The sequence below is a fragment of the Asparagus officinalis genome, chromosome 1 (genome assembly GCF_001876935.1).
Source record: "Asparagus officinalis chromosome 1, Aspof.V1, whole genome shotgun sequence".
Lineage (NCBI taxonomy): Eukaryota > Viridiplantae > Streptophyta > Magnoliopsida > Asparagales > Asparagaceae > Asparagus > Asparagus officinalis.
This window is the reverse complement of record NC_033794.1, coordinates 19,661,645-19,683,991: the sequence shown is the minus strand read 5'-3', so window position 1 is coordinate 19,683,991 and position 22,347 is coordinate 19,661,645. Positions and strand designations below refer to the sequence as shown.

Sequence of the window (22,347 nt, the reverse complement as noted above, 5' to 3'; positions counted from 1 at the left end):
GGCCGTGATTCGGCCTGTTCGCGACCGCGAGCAGAATCTCAACCAAGGGTTCAACCCCCGCGACTTCATCATCGAGGGTTGTGATGAAGATGGAGGTGGCTGAGATCAAGAACTGATCTTTGAGCGAGGGAGGGTGGTCCGAGGCGAGAAAGGAACGGAGGGGGTCGACGATGGCGGCGGCGGCGGAGGAGGAGGAGGAGGCGACGGCGGCGTCTTCGAAGAGGAGGAGGAGATTGAATGCGGAGGGAGAAGGAGGAGGTCCTCTGCTGCGGGCGATCGGATGAGGAGAGCGAGGTCGAGGATGGGAGGGATTGTGGACGGGAAACGCGAGAGCGGCATTTGGATTCTGAAAATCTTCGATTAGGGTTTCCCATTCCTGAGGGGAGAGATTGGGGAGGGGTTGGGGTTTGGTTGAGGATTGCCTCTCCATTGAGGAATTCTTTGAAGCAGCACCGTTGATTGAAGTGCTAGTCGGTTGTGTTAATTATTTTAAATTACTGAAAGTTAATCTAAACATGATAGAAATTCAAATACCCGATCTAAACATGTTTAGAAAACTGAAAAATATAATCTATATCAAAACGGAAATGTAATAGATTAAACTAACCTCCAGCCATCGTTATCTTACTCAAGGATATGGATGTTGATTTCGAAGATCTTCTAAACCTTATCTCTTCACTAAACGATGGTGTATTCTTTCTTTCAAAAATTGAAGAGCAGATCTAGGGACCCGAAATATGTATGCTCCTTTTATACTCTCTCCATCAAAGAGCAATAAATGGAATTAGTGGGCAAAGTGGTCGGTTAATTCATAACCAACTCTCAAGATGATGGGAAGTTATTGGACCACATTGTGGTAACCGAAACTAACATTCTCCCACTTGGTCCAAACATTCCATCATCTTCCTTAATGAAAAACAAAATACATGAATCATGGTGATAGGTTCTCTAATGTTGAGTAGTATCTCCCATGTATCACAATGTATCGTGTCTCTCAATCCCAAATGACTTAATGAATAAACCCTATGTTTATTCGAGGTCCAAATTTTAATGATATTTCTCAATAAAATAAATGAATATGTATGTGCACAAAAACAAATGAGAAATACCAACTGAATAAGAGTTTCAACAAAATATCAAATGTACGTACAATGAATATCTACATAATGGAACCAAGTCTCATTCTTACTACATGATCCTTGAAATTCTTTGGTGGCATGCCTTTAGTCAAAGGATCAGCAATCATCAACTCAGTGCTAAGGTGCTCAATGACCACTTTCTTTTCCTTAACACGTTCTCTAATGGCCAAGTATTTGATGTCGATATGCTTACTAAGTATTGATTATGGGAGCACATCGAGTTCCGAAGTCATGCATCAAGTACTGAAAGTTTGCATTCAAACATGCATATTGCCAAGATAGGGTATGAGAATGTACATGTACTATGTAGGCGATAATTCACACAATCGCGTTGAGAAAGAAACCTGGAGTAGAGGGAACTCTTTTGTCTGCGTTTGGTGTCTTTTCTTTCTTGTTTTCTCTCTTTTCTTGAAACTTGAGGGCGTACAGGGTGGTAAGTGCACAGCTATAACCTGAAGGTCACATGACTGCAGAAAACCAGTAAACTTTGGTATAATGGTGTTTACTACCCAAAGAGGATGGTGGGAGGAGTTCGTAGGTTATCCAAAAGAAGCTGTGAGTTTGTAAAATTACACGTGTGTTATCTGACTTTGTACACGGATTATGCAGACAAGATGTATCATAGAACTGCTAAAACGAATAAACCTGGAACAATGGGAGGTGGTCTTTTTTTTCTGTGTTCGTCGCTCTTTTTGTGTGTTCGTATGTAATGGTGGCTTATGGGCCTAACGGTTCACATTTTCACAAGAAAGCAAAACTTGCTCCCACTGACCTTCTGGTATATACATTGATCCATGACGTTCTCTTCAAAACAAAATGAAGTGATAACATCATGGAATTTTAAATACCATTGACGAGAAGCTTGCTTTAATCCATATATGGACTTATTAAGCTTACAGACTAAGTGCTCACCGTTACTAGAGGAGAAACCTTCAGGTTGCTTCATATAAACTTCTTCCTCTAGGTTACCATTAAGAAAAGCCGTTTTCACATCCATTTGATGCAAATCCAAATCAAAATGGGCAACCAATGCCATAATGATTCGAAGAGAATCTTTCTTAGATACAGGAGAAAATGTCTCCGTGTAGTCGATTCCCTCTCTTTGAGTGAATCCTTTGGCAACGAGTCTAGCCTTATATCTCTCAATGTTGCCTTGTGAGTCTTTCTTTGTTTTGAAAACCCATTTACATCCAATGGCTTTCATACCATCAGGCAACTTGACGAGATCCCATACTCGATTTGACGCCATAGAATCCATCTCATCCTTCATGGCATTGTACCATAAGTTTGAAATTTCAGAACTCATGGCTTGTGAAAACGTCTCAGGATCATTTTCGGCTCCAACATTGTAGTCAGACTCTTGTAGATACACGACATAGTCACTAGGAATCGCCGATTTCCTTACTCTAGTAGATCTTCTTAATGCTACATCAACATTTTCCTGAGGATCAGGATCATGTTGTTCAGCTGGTTGTTCAACAGCTTCAGGTATTTGTTGAACTTCAACATCTACTAAATCAGGATCATCAGCTTGTGGTATTTCGTGAACTGGTTCTTCAACACGCGTTTGTACTAAAGGCGTGTTGTTAACAACAACGATCAGTCCGTTGCTTGAAGTGGCACACTGAGCATCTAAATGATCTTTCTCAAAACCAACGCCCTGAGATCGATCGCTCCCACTAATCAAGTCATTCTCAAGAAATTTAGCATTTCTTGATTCCACAAACCTAGTGCTATGAGATGGACAATAAAATCTGTATCCCTTAGACCTTTCGGCATATCCAACGAAATACCCACTTATGGTCCTTGGGTCTAACTTCTTTTCTTGTGGATTGTAGACTCTTACTTCGGATGGACATCCCCAAACGCGTACATGTCGTAAACTTGGTTTCCAACCTTTGAATAACTCAAAAGGAGTCTTTGAGACAGCCTTGGTTGGAACTCGGTTTAATATGTACACAGCCGTCTTAAGAGCTTCAGTCCACAAGGACTTAGGAAGTTTGGAGCTAGCAATCATGCTACGCACCATGTCCAATAATGTTCGGTTTCTTCTTTCAGCTACTCCATTTTGGTCCGGAGAACCAGGCAAAGTATATTGGGCAACAATCCCATTTTCACTAAGAAACCTCGCAAATGGACCATTTGCATGGCCACTCTCAGTGTATCTACCATAGTATTCTCCACCTCTATCGGATCTCACGATCTTAATTTGTTTGCCACATTGTTTCTCTACTTCTGCTTTAAACACCTTAAAAGCATCTAGTGCTTCATTCTTACTGTTAAGCATGTAGAGATACATGTATCGCGAGTAATCATCTATGAAAGAGATGAAGTACTTATCACGGTATGCATTCATGTCTGGACAACAAATGTCAGTGTGTATGATTTCCAATAATTCAGAACTTCTTTTGGCACCTTTCTTGAACTTGTTAGTCTGCTTACCCTTAATGCAGCTTATACAAGTCTCAAAGTCAGTAAAATCCAAAGTACCAAGTACCCCATCATTTACTAACCTTTTAATTCTATCAATGGAGATATGTCCCAATCTCCGATGCCACAATATAGAAGACTCTTCATTCACAACACATCGTTTAGTACCAACATTTTCATGAACGTGCATAGAAGTATGGTTTTCATCATTTTGCAAATTAAGGAGGAAAAGACCATCAGACAAAGTACCACATCCAATAACATCAGATTTATAAGACAAATTAAATCCGAAAGCTGAAAAGTTAAAGGAATAACCATCTGATACAAGTCTGGAAACTAAAATTAAATTCCTAGAAAAACTAGGAATATAAAACGTCTTTTCTAAACTTAAAATAAAACCACTACTTAAAACCAGTCTGCACGTGCCAATGGCCTCCACATGTGAGGGCATCTTATTTCCTGAATAGACGCTGTGCTCACTTCCCATCGGCTTCCGCAGGTCTCGTAAATCCTGCAATGAATTGGTGACATGGATTGTAGAACCAGAATCAATCCACCATGTGTTATGATTAACATCAATCATATTGGATTCATAACAAACAAAAGAAAGTTGAGTACCTTTCTTATCAAGCCACTTCATGAACTTGGAGCATTGTTTCTTAACGTGCCCCTTCTTTTTGCAAAAGAAGCACACAATCTCTTTCTTAATGTCCTTTTGAGGAGGGATTTTCCCTTTCCCCTTGTCCTTGGCTTGATCCTTCTTCTTGTACTTCCCAGGGGTAGTAAAGTTCACAATTTCCTTTTCCTTTTCCTTTTCCTCCATAAGCAGCCTGCCCTCTTCCTGAACACACATGGTCAACAATTCATTGATCGACCATTTGTCCTTATGTGTGTTGTAGGATATCTTAAATGGGCCATATTGCTGAGGTAAGGTGCAAAGGATGTAATGAACCAGGAAGGCTTCAGACATCTCAACCTCTAATACCTTCAACTGAGCCGCAATATCCCTCATGCGCATGATATGATCACGCACACCCCTTACGCTGGTGAGCCTCAAGGATGAAAACTGTATGATCAGGGTGCTCGCCATTGCTTTGTCTGAAGTGGCGAACTGCTCATCGATAGCCTTTAGTAAATCTTGGACTTTGTCGACCTGCTCGACTGAACCCCTTATACCAGCAGCAATTTTAGTCTTTATGAACATCACACAGAGACGATTGGATCGTTCCCATTTTTCATAAAGCTGAATTTCATCTGAAGTGCTGATTTCAGTAACTGTAGGGGGTTCAATCTTCCTTATGGCATAGTCTATGTCCATCCATCCCAAATGAAGGAGAACTCTCTCCTTCCACACTTTGTAGTTGTCCCCTTTGAGCTCGGGAACATCACATTTCATATCAGAGTAATTAGCAGGTGGAATTGCTGCAATAAATTAAATAATCATATTCATATGTTACTAATTTTGAAGCTAACAAAATATGACATGTTCTACCAATGTAAAAACATGCAAATATATAAATCTAGTGACATAAAACTTGCCTGTGGGCTAAAGTTCCAATTCAATTAGATTTATCTTAACTTAATGATAAAACTATCAAATTATGCTTCATTTCCTAATCCCTGTGGGTAAATTAGAAAATATAATTTGACATTTTACCCTAATTAATCATACAGATATAATAAAAACTCCTGTGGGATGAAATTTATTATATCACATTTGATTAATCACAATTAATGTTTAATCTCCTAAATAAGATCCTTAACAAGTGATATAACAAACGTTATTATACAGTTTTAATTAATTGAGGATGCTGTGGCTACTCCCAAATTAATTAAACTATATGGGTTAATTAAATAGTCATTTAATTATATTCACAGAAAACACCACTTGATAACCGCAATGGATCTAACATGCATGAAATTAAACAATAACCAGAAATTGTCAAATTCGTAATGTAGAGGGAAAAACAAAATGGAAAGCAAGGAAAAATATTATTAGAATTCAAGGAGACCCCAAGAGGCCCAAGGCCCAAGACCCATCAAAGACTATCTAATATATGGTGTAGCTCTAGGGGTTTGAACACCAAACCTCTAGGCCAAATCCCCAAGCATTACCACTAGGCTATTTGCCTTAAAGTATTTATTACAATCAAGATATGTATAGATATTGAATGAACAGATCCGAATTGTTAATTAAGCAAATCAATTTGAACTTCATTATTGATTTGATTATCATCATATCAAGATCTTAGAACAAATGATTTTCACAATGAATAATTAATTATGAAAAAACGAGAAATAAATATCATTATGGAAAATCATAAGTTCTACAACCAATAGCTCTGATACCAAATGTTAATTATTTTAAATTACTGAAAGTTAATCTAAACATGATAGAAATTCAAATACTCGATCTAAACATGTTTAGAAAACTGAAAAATATAATCTATATCAAAACGGAAATGTAATAGATTAAACTAACCTCCAGCCATCGTTATCTTACTCAAGGATATGGATGTTGATTTCGAAGATCTTCTAAACCTTATCTCTTCACTAAACGATGGTGTATTCTTTCTTTCAAAAATTGAAGAGCAGATCTAGGGACCCGAAATATGTATGCTCCTTTTATACTCTCTCCATCAAAGAGCAATAAATGGAATTAGTGGGCAAAGTGGTCGGTTAATTCATAACCAACTCTCAAGATGATGGGAAGTTATTGGACCACATTGTGGTAACCGAAACTAACAGGTTGAGGAACGAGATCGATGTCTCGGATTAAACAAACAGAATCACGCTGATGAAAACTAAAAAGGCGTGATTTTTAGGGTTTTTTATTTGAGGAGGTAATGGATTTAGAATTCGGAGATTTTGGGGTTGATGGTCACAGGAAAATTTACTACTGGTTTAACTGATAGACGTCGTTTCCTACCTGAGGAGCAAAGCTTGTTTGACACAGAAATCGAGTCGAAGCTCGAAGTAAGACGTAGCACGTATGCACCTTCGGTTGTAAAACCCTGTTCATCATCTGAGTTGTAATTTAATATCGTTTATAGGGAGGAATTCCCCGCAATAATTCTCATGCAGCTATTTTCAGGACATTTCAATTTATTTATTTTTTAGATATATTGTTAGACCAAACAAAAGCATTTTTTTAAAAAGTAGGAAAATTTTTAATATGTTTAACAATATATTCAACCAAAAAGAAGACAAAGATTGAAATGTTCTAAAAATAGCATATGAGTATCACATGAGAGTTTTCGAAGGGAACTCACATTGCATAACCGAAGATACGAATGTGAAACATTTGAAAACTTTAAGGTATTTAAGTAAAGGATTCTGCACTTATCCAACAAAAAAAAGAATTTAAATATAATTTATCGAAAAAATTATCAAATTAGTATATTTTGTTTACCCTTGGGGGGTTATTGGTTGGGATATTTTTAGGGATAATGGGATAATTTTGGGGATTCTATTTCATAGTGTTATTCATTGGGACAATGGAACAAGGATAACACATTTTTGTGTTATTGGTTTTTTGGAACACTAGTGAGACAATTACACCACTTGGGATAAAATTACACCACTCATATACAAAAATTATATCTCAATAGTAAAAATTTACCCATCCTCCATATTAGAACAATGTTGTTCCACTTTGAAGGCAATTGGGATAATTTTAAAATATTTTTGTATTACTTAACTAATACATGCAATTATATTATAAATATATGACATGATATATAAAATATAACATATATTAATATTTTAATAACATAATTTAATAAAATATATTAATTATATTATATAATAGTAATTATAGTATAATGTATTTATTATAATATTATATAATATTTTAATAACATATATTAATAATATTATTATTTTATATAATTAAAATTCTTTATAATAAATTATCATATATTCATGAATTTTGTTATCATTATAAATTATTAATATATTCTAGTGAATAACCAAATAATTTGAAAAAATGAAAAGGTGCATAGTTAATGAGAGGTTATGGATCATTAGTTTTATAATTAATGGTATAATTTTGAGTTATAAAAAATTGAGGGGGTAAAAAAGGAAATCAAAAGTTTTGACATGGGTATTCTCTTTTATAAGTAGTATAGATTATTGTAATTATCATGTAATATATATATGTTATATTATATTTTAATTTTAATATAAAATTTTAAAAAATATTACATTGAATAAAGTAAAATATTATAATATTTTATAAAGTACATTATATCCTATGATACTATATTATAATATATTAAATTAAATAATATATTATTAAAGTATTATATTATATATATTATTCATATATTATATCAATTATTATATAATGTAGCATACTAATATAATGTTAATTAGTAATTATTGTATAACATATTATATTTTTGTATAAATAAAATAATATATTATATTAAATATTATATTATTAAAATATTATATTAAATATATTGATATTATATTATATTAATTATTATATATAGTATAACATGCTAATATAATATAATATAATACAATATAATAATTAATAATAGTAATTTATATGTATTTAATATAAAGTAAAATAATATTTATATTATAATAATATACTAAACCAATTGGATAAGTTAATTTAGAAGTAATTAATAGATAAAATTATATTTTAATAAGGTGCCACATCATCAATTATCCCACATAAATTATCAAATCAAATGCTCAAATTATCTCATTATCCCACTTTATCCCACTCAAAATATCCCAAATGGGTAAAATTATTCCATTGGAACAATTTTCCCACTTGGCCCCAATTTGTCCCAACCAATAACCCCCCTTAGTGATAGTTTGACATATAATTTTTTTTTCGGCGACATATTGGTATATTTTCTTTCCTCCCGCGATAAATAGGCCTTAAGTTTGGTCAGATCCAATTTTACGGCGAGTTTTTTCTCACGTGACGGCTCACTTGATGCATACGTGGCGCCAACGTGGCATCCAGCGTGGCAGTAGTTGGAATGAATTACTCTCTTAGAAGGGGTTTTTTTCCCTCAGATTAGGGTTTTTCTCCTCTTCTTCCCTTCGTATCCCTCCATCTTCTTCTTTGTCTTCCTCTGTCTTCTTCTTCCTCCTAAGGTTAGGGTTAGGTTCAGTGGAATTTAAATTAGCGATAGATTCTTCATCTTCAAGCTATCCTCAAGATCAGTGTCAAGCACGAGCATGGGAATAAGCAAACAAGGGTTCAATGGGATAAAAGCTATACGACAGTGGAATGATCTAGCAAAGCAATATGGGGTCAATGTTTGTAGTTGTGGTTTGGAGTGCGAATATTTTACTTCTATGACTGATGAAAATCCAGGAAGGAGGTTCTACAAATGTTGCAATCATCATGTAAGTTAATTTTGGATTTGATAAATTATTGAAACAGAGAGAGATATATGAGAATATGCATGCTAAATACGAATTTTGCGAACATAGAGAGATATTACAAAACAAAGTTCAATCAATACATTATTCATATATTAATTAACGTATTACAGCATAATGTTATCCAAATCAAACATAGACCACTAAATTATTTATATATTATTGAGGATTACTAAATCATTAAGCAAGAACTCCATCAGTGCACCATGTTTCGCCCTGCATTTGTTTGTTTTTGTTGACTTCCATTCACAGTATTCCTTAGCATGCTCTACCAGTTCTTTGTAGGTCAATCCTTTTTCTCCATTGCAATAGGGACATAGTAATTTCACTTCTGCGATGACCCTCTTATTGTTGTTTTGCAATTGTTCAAGCAAAAATTTTTATAGTTGACGTAGTTATCTTGATTGTCGAGGAATTATTCCATCTGAGAATTTAATTATAAACATGTAATGAAATACGAAGGAAAAGAATAGGTAATTATTGGAATATTTACTTTGGCATTATCTTCAAATTGAGAGATAATGATGTCCTCTACATTCTTTCCTCGAGCAAAGACGTTGTCCATTATTGCGCTTTTAAATGAAAGAAAATATCCTCTCTTACCTCCTACTATCTAAAGATGTTGGATGTTGATTTAGGCAAAACTATAGAGTTCATGTTGTATTTATAGGCCTTAAGAAGGCAGTTGTATAGACTCCTACATTCTCGGTTCACATCCCTTGGTAATAAATTGTAAAACTAAACAGTTCTATGTGTAACTGTTCAGTTTTGGGTTTGAATTTATTACAGTTTTTACTTGATTGCAGTTTTTTGGCATCTCTTTTGTTATAATTTTCTTTATTTTTTGAGTAACGCTAGGATGGTGGTTGTGGCATTTGGGAGTGGATTGACAAGCCAATGTGTAGTGTTGGACGTCAATTGTTTTTACTTCTAAGAGAGGAGATCAATGGTTTAAGGAATACATTGCTTTTGAAGGAGGAGTTACTTCAAATGTGTGAAAATGAGCTAAGAGGATGCAATGATCACATTTACAAGCTTAAAGAAGACGTTGAATTTTCTCAAATTGAGGCTGCTACTTGTTTGGAAGAAGTGGAGAAATTGATGAGTGAAATTAGAATTGCACGTAAAGCTTGCAGAAGAAAAAAGGAAAATTAAGTTTATTTTGTTATTAGGAATGTTTACACTCTGTTTAATTTTGTATGTTATAACGTGAAGATGGTTGTAACGTGAAAGTGGTTGTAATATGATTAAAGCACTGTATTTTGTGAGTTGAGTTGATTATGAAGTTGATGTAATCTGAAGTTTTAATGCAATTTATAAATTTAAGTTGTTGTTATATTCTGTATTTTGGCAAATTTATGTTGCTTATGATAAAAGGCAAAATTGTGCATGAATACAGGTACTTTTTGTGTTGATATATACAATTGTTAACTTGACAGATTGGTATATTTGTTCGTAATGTGTTACCAAGTTGACATATTTGCCTATAATTCTTATGCCAAATTGGTATATTTTATTGACTTCAATAACCAAATGAGTATATTTTCTTTGGCAAAAATACTTGTACCTGTTTGACCCAAAATGCACATGAGCTGGTTGATTCAAACAATAAAGATAGCAGCATTAAGTAGACATATAAACTTCATCCTGCCAATATAATAGATATATGAAATTAAGTTCTTGCAACCATGTTACAAGCCCAGAGACAACCAAACTATCACCACTTTGTCCCAACGGTAGAATTTACATAAACTGATCGGTAACACAGTACACAACTAAACCATTTTACATGCCCAGAGACAACAAAATACTCATTTTTCCAGATATAAAGAAACTAATCAAAATGCTAAAAAAACGTTAATTACATGTCTAAAATCTGAGAGGGTGCACTCTGTGAGGATGGTGCATTATCTGTCAACTGTATCACATTTACTTGACTTTCACCAGGACCTCTAAATGCCATTTCCCCTTTGTAGGCTGTCTAAAAATCACAATAGATAGCTGATCCCTATCAAAACACCAATGATGGAAGTTACAATCTGACGACTTTCAGAAGGTTACAATTTGAAGACTTTTACGTAGGTTGATGAATGTTACAATCTGACGACCTTCACAACAACTGATGAAAGCTCTAATCAACGGCCTTCACAATCAACATCGAGAGTTACAATCTGACGACTCTCATATTCTCAAGGAGCCAAGATGAAGATTACAAGACAATGATCTTTGCAACGCTATGACAAAAGAGATTACTTGTTGATAATCTCTTTGAAGCAAGACGCAAAGACAATGATCTTTGCAACGCTATGACAAAAGAGATTACTTGTTGATAATCTCTTTGAAGCAAGACGCAGAACTCATCACCGCGCTCTAAGACCAAAACGCAAAGGTCATCCCTGCGCATCAACACCAAAACGCGGAGGTCCTCCCCGTGTGTCAACATTAAAACGCTAGAGTCGAACCTGCGTTGCAACATCAAAATGCTAGGGTCAGACCCGCGTTTTTGTGTTTGACTAGTTCAAACAGAACCTGAACGGTTTTAAAACCGTATCTCCACTTAATGGGGACGGTTACACCCCATTATGGAGCCATTTTAGGGGGAATTACACCCCTTAAACCCGTGAACAGTTCCAAAACTATTTTCCATGATTGGAGGACGGTTACACCCCACTTAGGAGTGATTTAAGGGGTAGTTACACCCCTTAAATCCTTTATAAATAACTGAAAATCAATTCAGTTTAGGGGTTGGAGCAGAGGGGATTTGGCTCTCGGTTGGGTTCGAGCAGAAGAGATCCTTGGGCAGGCTTTAGAGGAGATCGGCTGGAGAGAGATACTTGGCAACAAGAAGATCTTGAAGCATCCTTGAGCAACAGCTTTCATCCTTGGCTTATCAACCGAACTTTCAGTTCAAATCATCTCTTTTACAGAGTTCTTCTAAACTCGTTCAGAGTTCTAAAACTTGCCACGCAAGTTCTTCACAACGTCAAATCGTGAGGAGAGGATATCGTTTCAGTGAAGCAAAACGTCTGATCGTCAACGGAGAGCAAACTCGACGTGAGCATTCGAGGGAGGCACTCCATCGCCACCGTAAAGAACTCAGTTTTAAACAAAGGGGGGAGAATCAAATTCATTCTCCTCTCTTTTGTAATCAGGAAATCCAAATTGTAATCGACTTTGAGATAATACAAATCAATTTTTTCTTTCATTTCTTTTACATCGAATTTTTCCACAAACACCCTTGTTCTCCTTGCCACAAACCAAACCCTTCTGGCATCCTTAGTTGACCTGCACTCCCTCTCTGTTAGGTCTTATGTTTATGAGCTTATTGTCTAATCTGGTTTTGATGATTAACAAATAATTTCTAACATCGCTTTTCGAGTATTTGCATTTGCTTGTTAGGTATCCTACACAAACATCCTCAGTCAAAGGTTGGTTGGATTTGCACCTTAACAAAGATATTTTGGAGGTTAGTGGATAATCGGAATGAAGCTTTGCGCATTCAAGTCAAAACTTACTATCATGCTTCATCCCGCTATCAAGATCGAGCTTCATGAAGATCATTAGCTTGGTACAGTGTTTATTAGTCTTAGGTGTTTATACTTTATGTGTTTATGCTTTAAGCTCAAATCATACACGTACATGTTTTCTCGATTTATCGTATCATACATCCATTTGGGAATACATTGTGTTTTTGGATTATAGACTAAATGATTTTGTTTTACATCTTTTCTAAAGTCTATCAATCCATTAAAAAGAATCTCTGAACTTGTTTGAAAGAATTTCATCAAAATCAAGTTTTTTAACAAGTTCGTATTTCTAACCGTTTTGCAAAATAGTGAGTTTTCACAAATGAAAAATGCTATTTTAAGAAATTTCTTCTTTAACATGTTTATTTCCATATATATATAAGCATTTCCCTAAGTTTTACTATTTTTGGAGTTGATTTGCTATTTTAATTTGAATTTAGAAAATCAACTCTTCAAGAAAAACAAAGTATCTGAAATATCATGTTATCAGTCGACCGATTTAAGAAACCGGTCGACTGACCAGAGCAATGTTTATAGTCATTCTTTTACAGTCTAACCAGTCGACCGATAAAATTGATCAGTCAACCGATCAATGGCCATCTTACTATAACGGCTAGTTTTAGTTTCTTGTTGTTTGAGAGGCTATAAATAGTCCTCAAGCTTCATTTGATGAACTAAGTTTGTTTGGCCAGTTTTTGGTCTGGTTTTTCAAGAGTTTAAGTGTGTTTTGGTTTATGAACAAAAAGAGTTTTACAAAGAGAAGGATTTTAATTTTGGTTTTGAGGCGTTCAACCTCAACTCTCCATAGATGAGGCAACAGGTGCTAGGAAGGACTCAACGAGAGATGGAGACACAATCGGGAGATGACGAGCACAAGCTGGGTGTCCACTGCCAGTGGACGCAGTTTGTTGGGGAGAGGAGTTAGGTGAAGCAGCGTGAAACGGAAAGACGGTAGGCACAAACTTAACATGACGGGAGATGTATATGCATTGAGTAATAGGGTCCAGACATTTATAGGCGGACTGAGTGACAGAGTAGCCTAGGAAGACACAAGATATTGACCGAGGTTGTAGTTTGTGACTAGTGTAAGGCCGTAACCAGGGAAAACATACACACCCAAACGGCTGAAGTTTTTGGTAATTGGGTTCCTTTTGATACAGAACTGAGTATGGAGAGGAATTACGGAGTAAGGGTGAAGGCATGCGATTGATAAGATAGACATCAGTTTGAAAGGCGTGAGGCCAGTGGAGAAGGGGAAGAGAAGCACAATGCAGCAGGGAGAGCCCAGTTTAAACAACACGTCGATGGAGACATTCAGCCGTGCCATTGTGTTCCGGAGTGTGAGGAGGGGGATGTGAAGTGAGATATGCCTTCCACGTTAAGGGTAGGAAGAAGCTTAATAAATTCACCGCCGTTATCAGAAAAGAACAAAATAATTTGGTGATTAAAGATTACGTAAAATGGTCAACAAAGATTATGTAATAGGCATAACCATCATAGGATATTTGTTTAGTACTCCACACATCAGTATATAATAGCTCAAGAGGACGAGAACTGACAAGTATATTTTGAGCAGAAGGTAACTTGCGACTTTTATTGATATGACAGGAAGTACAATAAAAATCACGAACAGAGCGCTGATGATGACCTGATCTTGACGATACCAGATCGTATAGCATGGATTCACGACTTTCGTATTCACATTGGTGAAGGGAGATGAAGTTTCAAGCATTCCATCAACGTATCCCAAGAGTCCAAAGCCGATGAGGGCAGCCTCAACCTGACGACGCCAAACTGGGAAATTGGCGGAGGTGAGTTTGATAGGGAAATTGGTTGGCGCGTTGATTTGAATGATGTTAGTGGTGGTGGTGATGGCCATGGCTTGGATCTCGTAGAGAAATCTACCGAAGTCTCTGATACCATGTAAAGGGAGTGATTCAATAATATTTTCATTGAGGCATATTAACCGAGAATATATACACAAATGCCGTTGAAGGCAAGCTACAATCTAGGAGTACAATAAGGAAGTTACAGGACTTCTAAGGAAAGTAAATATGTACATAATCACGGAAAAGAATATTAAATAAGAATAAGAAAGGAAACTAATATTTATCCTTAATATTGAAGTCCATCCCTTTGCATTAATATTTGAATGAGGCCAACACCGCTCCACGTGCACCCAAATGATCAATTTGATGTAAGCCCACTTTTTGTGCCATGGCAATCGGGTCAACCTCAAGATCCGAACCTCTCGCGCTATAAAAACACAAGCCTCTTCGGCTCTTTCTCATTGTAAGTTTTTGAGTTCTTGTAGGGGGAGGGAGAGAGACATCTAAAGAAAGAGATCATGGCTGGTTTGATTGATAAGGCCAAGGAGTTCATCGCCGACAAGATCGCTGACATGCCGAAGCCGGAGGCAACCATGACCGATGTGTCGATAAAGAAGTTTACTAGGGAGGCAGCCACCTTCGACGGCGAGGTCTCCGTTAACAATCCTTACAGTAAAAGGCTCCCCATCTGCGAGATCTCTTATACGCTGAAGAGTGATGGGCAGTATGAACCCTTTTTCATTTCTAAGATTCACAACTATTTCAATTTTGCATGTGCCGCATTTATTTGATTTGATTTGATTGTGATATATCAACCAAACGATCTTTAGATGATTACTAAAGATTCTCATGAACTTTATCTAAGTAGGTTTAAAAAAATAATTCGCCATCTTGTAACGCATGCATAACTAAATATAGTTGACGGTGAGGTAATGTTCAAACGAAAAGATAGATTATACAAAATCTATTACATGAAAGATGTGATTGTTACACGAACAAACATAACTAAATAGTTTACGGTGAGGTAATGTTTAAACAAGAAGATAGATTTTTTTACATGATAGATTTTTTTACATGATCTATTTTATGAAATATGTGATCGTTACACGAACAAACAAAAGTATATATAATTAGTTGTTTCTTTTCTTTTTTGGAAAGCCAATGATATTTTGTAAAATCTGACCGATATTAGTGGTAATTTATTAACATTTCAATACCTCAAATTCTTCAAGTATTCCTACAAATCTGAATGTGAGATGATGTCATATTGGTAATAAGTGTTTTGTTGTTCTAAGATTTAAAATGATTAAATTTCAAAAAATCATCATGAACTCTAAGTAGTTTACAAATCTGATAACAGTTTTTGAAAACAAGATTTTTTTTGGGGGGGTGAGGGGGTAGGAAATTCATGATAATTTCTCAAAATTCAAGATGAAAGAGCAATTTGATCATTATATTAGGGTCTCATACTCAAATTCGTCCTCCCACTTTATTTTTTCCGAACTTAGTTCCTGAATCGTTTTGTTAGATGAAAACTTAATCCTATTTTAACTTTTTTGTTAAAGAACTCCATTAATTAAAACATGAGAGGATAATTTTACCTCATCCATTAATCATCTTAAAAAATTGCACGCTTACATACCAATTACCAGACAAAATATTTGGGATTGTACATGAGCACACACATCATGACAAGTATATGATGCGCAGATCAAATAATACTTTTTAATGCTGACCGGTTATCAGTTTTGCATGATCAGATGAGTCTGTACTGTTTCTTGAACCGTGTTACAGCAGCAATATAGCTGAGATATAATTAGTTAGAAGCCTTCTTGCTTCTTTAATTTGTATCACAGAGAATAGAAGTTGGATGGAAGTTAGAGGTACAACCAAATTTTTTGTCTGCTAATTACTATGTAAATGTGCAATTTTTGGAAATGGTAGGGTACGTATGGTGTCCTTTCAACTTTTTAATTAATGGAGTTTCTAACAAAAAGTTAAAGCAGGACGAAGTTTTCATCTAATAAGCGACACAAGGACTAAGTTGAGAAAAACAAAAATGAGAGAACCAATTTGAGTATGAGACCCTAGTACGAGGACTAAATTGGTCTTTTAGGTTTTTTTTTTTTGAGAAACTAGGAAGTAAAATACTGATTTGATTGTCATATATCGCTGATGCTTAGGGTGATACCACCGAGGGGTAATGTTTGATCTTGGATGGGTATCAATGATTTTCAAACTTATTTGTAATTTGTTTGGGCTTAATTGCAGATATACACCTTGCACTATAAGCGTGTGATTGAGATCCTTTCCCATTACATGGTAATTGAAGAGGGTCCAGTTCTCTCAATCTTTACCACCCGTCTCAATTCTAATGGATGAGATCACACCACGTAAGACTTCCACTATCACAAATATTAGTTTTGATTATAGTGAATTTCAGGTTCACTAGTGGTTTTCAATATGCATGATAGCGGTTTTCAAGATAGCAACGGAAAACTTACGTGGTGTGATCTCATCCATTGAACGTGATATAGATGGTAAGGATTGAGAGAATTGGACCCACCTAATTGGAGAGAATTCGAATCAACAACTTGTGTCCAAACTATCATGTAAGCAGTTGCATGGCCGAACGACCCGTGGTATTCTTTTCTCTCTCCTTAATTTGGAGAACAATTTAATCTTCTTTCCAGTAGTCAAGCTACTCATATCAATTCATCATGCGGCTTACATGAGCAAACTTGGAAAAATATCAAAGAGCTCTTTACAGTTTCTTGAAATCTAGTTGTTCAAAAATCATTCCAGCCTCACAAATACCAATTTGATCGCGACATGTCGATGACAATGTTTAGGGTGATCGCGTCGGGCACGATTGCCGACCCAGGATGGATCGAGGCTAGCGGCGTAACGAAGCTGGAGGTTCCGATCAATGTGCCGTACAACTTCTTGGTGAGCTTGATGAAGGACATCGGGAGGGATTGGGACATTGACTATGAGCTAGAGGTTGGACTCACCATTGATCTCCCTGCAATCGGAAATTTTACAATCCCTGTCTCTAGTAAGGGAGAGATGAAGCTCCCTACTCTATCCGACTACTTCTGAAGTCATGTGGGTGTATTAATAACGGTGGAATTTTACTTAGTCATGTTATGCTATTTTTCTCTCATCTCTCTTTCTGTTTTCCATTATTATTTTTTTATGAGAACTAGTATGCACTTGAGCATGCTAAGAAACCATACGGGTTGAAACATTTGAAAGCCAAGTGTTATTCAGCATACGATCTCGTGACTATTTATGAAAAACACATTCTTCACATAGAATAGAAGCTTACTGCACAATAATTTTAATTTCTAGAAGCAATTCACTAAATAAGTTCTCAAATGCATAATGTGAACACGTGGGGTACATGGGGACAACCTGGCATCTCTGTGAATGGGTAAAAGCCGTGTGAGGAGATATCAGCCCGTGTTGATTTGCCCAAGAGGGCATGGCCCTTCGGGGCGGTGATGGGGTGAGGTGGAGACTTTTCCACATGGAGAACAATTGCAGAACTACGGTTAGCTTGATCCCGGTGAAGGGTACGTAGGCAGTCGCAGTATGGTGGCGCAGCTGGTTTTGGTCTGGTGATGTTCGCGGTGTTCTTCTGGTGTTCGTCCAAAATTTGAGGTTTATCAAATGTTGTACGAGGTGGAGAATTGTGAACACGTGGGGTACATGGGGACAACCTGGCATCTCTGTGAATGGGTAAAAGCCGTGTGAGGAGATAAGGAGCTATGTGCTTTATTCAGCGGGTAAAAGCTGAGCTTATCTTTTCACGAGAAAAGAGATAACATCCAGCGGGTAAATGCCAAGGCCCAAGTTTCATTTTAATAACCGCATCATCTCCTATAAATACCTATGATCATCTAGGTTTCATGTGTGGGAAATTTCTTTTAGCCGGCTGCAGTCAAGCAACGGGAACAGCGACTATTGGAAGAAAATTGCGGCTAAAGGACTGGGTGCTTTTTTCGGCAGCAAGGGAAAAAGCAACAGGAGCAAGCAGCAGGCAGAGGCTTTCGTTTGCGGCTGCGTGTGAGCAGTTGAGGAGAGAGAAAATAGGGTTTTACAAAAGAGAGGTTTATTTCTTTTTGGGTAAAAATCGGATCTATTTTTCCTTTGAGACGAGCTTGTGGATTGTACAAGTCGTCGGTGTTCTCCTTATAGTGGAATCTCCCCTCACCCCTCCCGTGGACGTAGGCAATCTTGCCGAACCACGTAAATCTCGTGTATTTACTGTTTTCTGGGTTGTTGGCTATTAGGATCCCTCAAAATCCGGTCTTGCGCTGATGAGAGGAAGAGTGGATATCTCACTTCGCTGAGATATTTCGCTACTGAGTCTAGGTTTCCTTCGCGAAACACAGATATCGAGTTTGACTTGTACTTTGTGCAAACAAAAGTCAGGGCTCTCTCTCAGGACATATCGCTTCCGCGGCGGTGGGCGTGACTCTGCGCCCAACACATAAGTTGCTGGGATTGTGTCTTGGATTCTTTGTATAACTTCATGAGAATTAGATAGGGTTAGAGATCTCATCATGATTAGGAGTTTGAATCATATTCTAATTAGGAAGTTAGGCTAGGGATATAGTTTTGGTTTCCCTATATATTCTTTTATTATTGGAGGAAAAACCAAGGAGAAGGGAGAGAGAGCCAATATTCTTATAATCTAGGGTTAGCAGAGGGCGTAGCCTGATTCAATAGTATTGTGCGAGAGGCGAGTGTTTCGTGGTCTTTATCCGTGCAAAAGATTACATCATTGGGAGAGGGTTTCGCAGTATTTGTCCGTTAAAAAGATTGTAAGGAGAGGGCTTTGGAGAGAATATGAGAGTTGATTATGTATGTGAAGTTGAGAGATTGAGAGACAAGAGTTGAGTGGTTCCTCCTGTAGTTCTCCCTGATACATAGTGAATTTCTCGTATTGTTGCAGTAAGCTTGTTGCAATAAAGATTGAAAGTCCTCTTGTAGTCTTCGGCAAGAGGGTCGACTAGTACCGTCTTTCGAGTCGACATGAAGAAACGTCGACTCGACAAGTCGGCTAAGTTGGAACCCTTGTTGGTCTCGTATTGTTGCAATAAAGATTGAGAGTCCTCTTGTAGTCTTCGACAAGAGGGTCGACTAGTACCATCTTTTGAGTCGACATGAAGAAACGTCGGCTCGACGAGTCGACTAAGTTGGAACACTTGTTGGTCTCGGCCATCAATTTGATTGGTGCATTGCATGCAGAAGTACACATGTCCGTTGCTGGCAAAGAGTTGCACTTTGGTGATTGAGAACACCATAACATTAATTAATTAACTGATTAACTGATAGGATAGGATTGGATAGGAATTAAGAAAATTTAAAGGGGGCAAAATAGGTATTCAAAAGTTTTGACAATCATATTCTCTTTTATAAGTAGTATAGATATAGATATAGATGTGTTACCATCTCGGATTTAGATCTTTTATAAAAATAATAAAAAGAACAAAAAAAATGTAAGACTGCATCATTTATTTGATTAAGCATGGAAATTTGCACAAATGTATTACAAACCAAACTATAAAAAATTATTGTTTAATGATACATGTTAATTTAACTAGAAGACCTGAAAATTTATGTTCTCTGGTCCTAAATCATGTTCCAGTTTGCACAACAACAAGAAATGAACTGCAAACATATTACAGTACTAAAACACACTTAATTTATGAAGTTCAAATGTAACAATTCATAACCATCTAAAGTGCAATGTCAATCTGTTAAAAAGAAGTTCAAATATAACAATTCATGACCATCTATAGTGCAATATCAATTTGTAAAAAAGAAGCTACAAATTAACACATAAAATTAAAATAATTATCCATAGCCATCTTAAAGTGGACCATCAGTCTTTTCAAAAAAGAAGCTAAGAGAATTATTAAAAAGGTTAACTTCTGATGGGAAGTAATTTCATTTTGCCACACTGACTTGTCCGAACTTATCTATAGTCTTCATATGAAGGACAACCAGAATACAGTAAAAAGAACAAAGAAATATGCAACTATCAATAACTCTGTCACTTAAGAAAACCATAAGCAATATCTACCTAAGCTAAAAATAAAGACTCGGAAATGTACATCTTTTGTGCATGCAGCACTATAATATGTCCTTTTCCTCCACATTTGGAGCTTGTTCTCAGTTTTTTTTTTTTTTTTTTTTTGGATTAAGTCTTGAACTTTGACCCTTTTCAACTGAAGGTTTATATATTTGAACTCTTGCACTCTCCTTACAAGATGATTGAGTAGGATCTTTCACATAGTGTTCTTCTTGTTGCTTATTTGCATGAGTAGTTTGACCATTAACTCCGTTACGATGCTCGCACGTTGAAGCTTGATTTGCATCATTATCCCAAATAATAGATTCTTTATGCTTTATTACTTCAATTACCCCTTTCTTTATGGATTCGGATCCTCTTCACTACAAAAAAAATAGTGGAGGAACCACTACATAATCACAGCCATTGATTATCTAGTTGATGGTTATGATTTTTTCTTTTAGTGCAAATTAGGAATGAGTGCAATACACGGAGGTATGGTAAGTGTTAGATTTAGATTGTATCATAACCGCCTACTAAATAATCAACGCTTGAGATTAAAAGTAGTGGTCTCTCCACTACTTTTTTGTAGTGGAGAGGATCCAAATCCTTTCTTTATTACTTCCATGGCTATGGCATATGTCTCGGGATATGTGGAACCTTCTGTTACAAGTTTGAGCATGTTTTGACATAAATTATTAAATCAAAGCCTTTTTTATTCTCTATGATTAACACTCTTTTTGGATGAAGAATGCACCGCTCCTTCTTTCGCCAGTTTAGTCCAAGGCTTTAGAATAAAATATTGTGGTATGTGATTCATTTGAAGAAGGAGAAAGTGCTTAATAATATGAGCACACAACATACCAGCAAGCTCATACAATTTGCACTGACACGTAGCTGAAGTTTCTGTGACATTGGCTTTCACAATGTATGATGATCTCTGAGCATTTGGCTTTTGAGGATCCTCTACTTTCTTGGCCTTGTATGTTCCAGTTTCTACTTCTTCAATTTCATACGTAGTCATCCTTTGTAGTTTCTCCAAAAAAAAATTGTAAATTTTTCGAGCATACACTTTTGATCCTTGTTTTTCCATAGCATATCCTGACTATAATTTTGGTTTTATTCACAAACTTCTGAAGTCCTCTTCATCTTCTTTAGCATATCTACTCTCAGCTGTTGTTTCATATTGTTTAACAAATTGATATATAGATGTTTGACTATTCACATATCCTTTAAAGAGAGCTTTAATGCTCTCACTATGTTATATTGTGGACATTTATGCAAACAAAAAATCATGAAAGTAAGTACGGAGCCAATGATGAGATATAGCATATAGGTACTCAAGGTATTCATGATCTTTGTGCTTGTTTTTTCAATCATAGATGTCCATGATGCTTTGAATTCTTACTTGTTCCATTCACACACTCATCAAATACTTCTTGGAAATTCACTTTGGTTTTATAAACTTGGCACAATTTTTCTCTACCTTTTCTCATTATATGCCATTAACAAAGTCTATGCATACCATTGGGAAATACCTCTTCGATTGCCTTCTTCATACCATGATCTTGAACAGTTATAGTTACATGAGGATACTTTCAATACATTGCCTTTAAAAAAATGTGAAAAATCCAAGCAAAAGAAGGAGTCTTTTTATCTCTAATGAGTGCACAACCAAATAGTATTAATTGTCTATGATGATTCGTACCTACAAAAGGAGCAAACAGTATTCGATACTTATTTGTCATATAAGTTGTACCAAATGTGATTACATCTCCAAAACATTCATATGACATTCTAGCTCTTCCATCGGACCAAAATAAATGTTGTAGGTGTAGGCGTCAAAAATTGTCAGGCAAACAGTAGGGTGTTCTACTTTGATATCATAAAAGAATAGAGGATTTTCTTCTTGGTTATGTATC

At 36.1% G+C, this 22,347-nt stretch overlaps 2 protein-coding genes across 2 annotated transcripts in view; one reads left to right on the top strand and one right to left on the bottom strand.

Annotated features, from left to right (window-relative positions):
- LOC109831483 overlaps positions 1–430 on the bottom strand; it is an 8,682-nt gene extending 8,252 nt beyond the window's left edge. The window contains 2 exon segments of the mRNA XM_020398817.1: position 1; positions 3–430. The exon segment at position 1 is cut by the window's left edge and continues 960 nt beyond it. Coding sequence (XP_020254406.1) covers position 1; positions 3–430 — 429 coding nt within the window.
- LOC109840389 (late embryogenesis abundant protein Lea14-A-like) lies at positions 14,790–17,590 on the top strand. Its single transcript, XM_020409017.1, has 2 exons — positions 14,790–15,064; positions 17,193–17,590. The coding sequence occupies exons 1-2, from the start codon at positions 14,859–14,861 to the stop codon at positions 17,440–17,442; spliced, it is 456 nt and encodes a 151-aa protein (XP_020264606.1). The 5' UTR covers positions 14,790–14,858; the 3' UTR covers positions 17,443–17,590.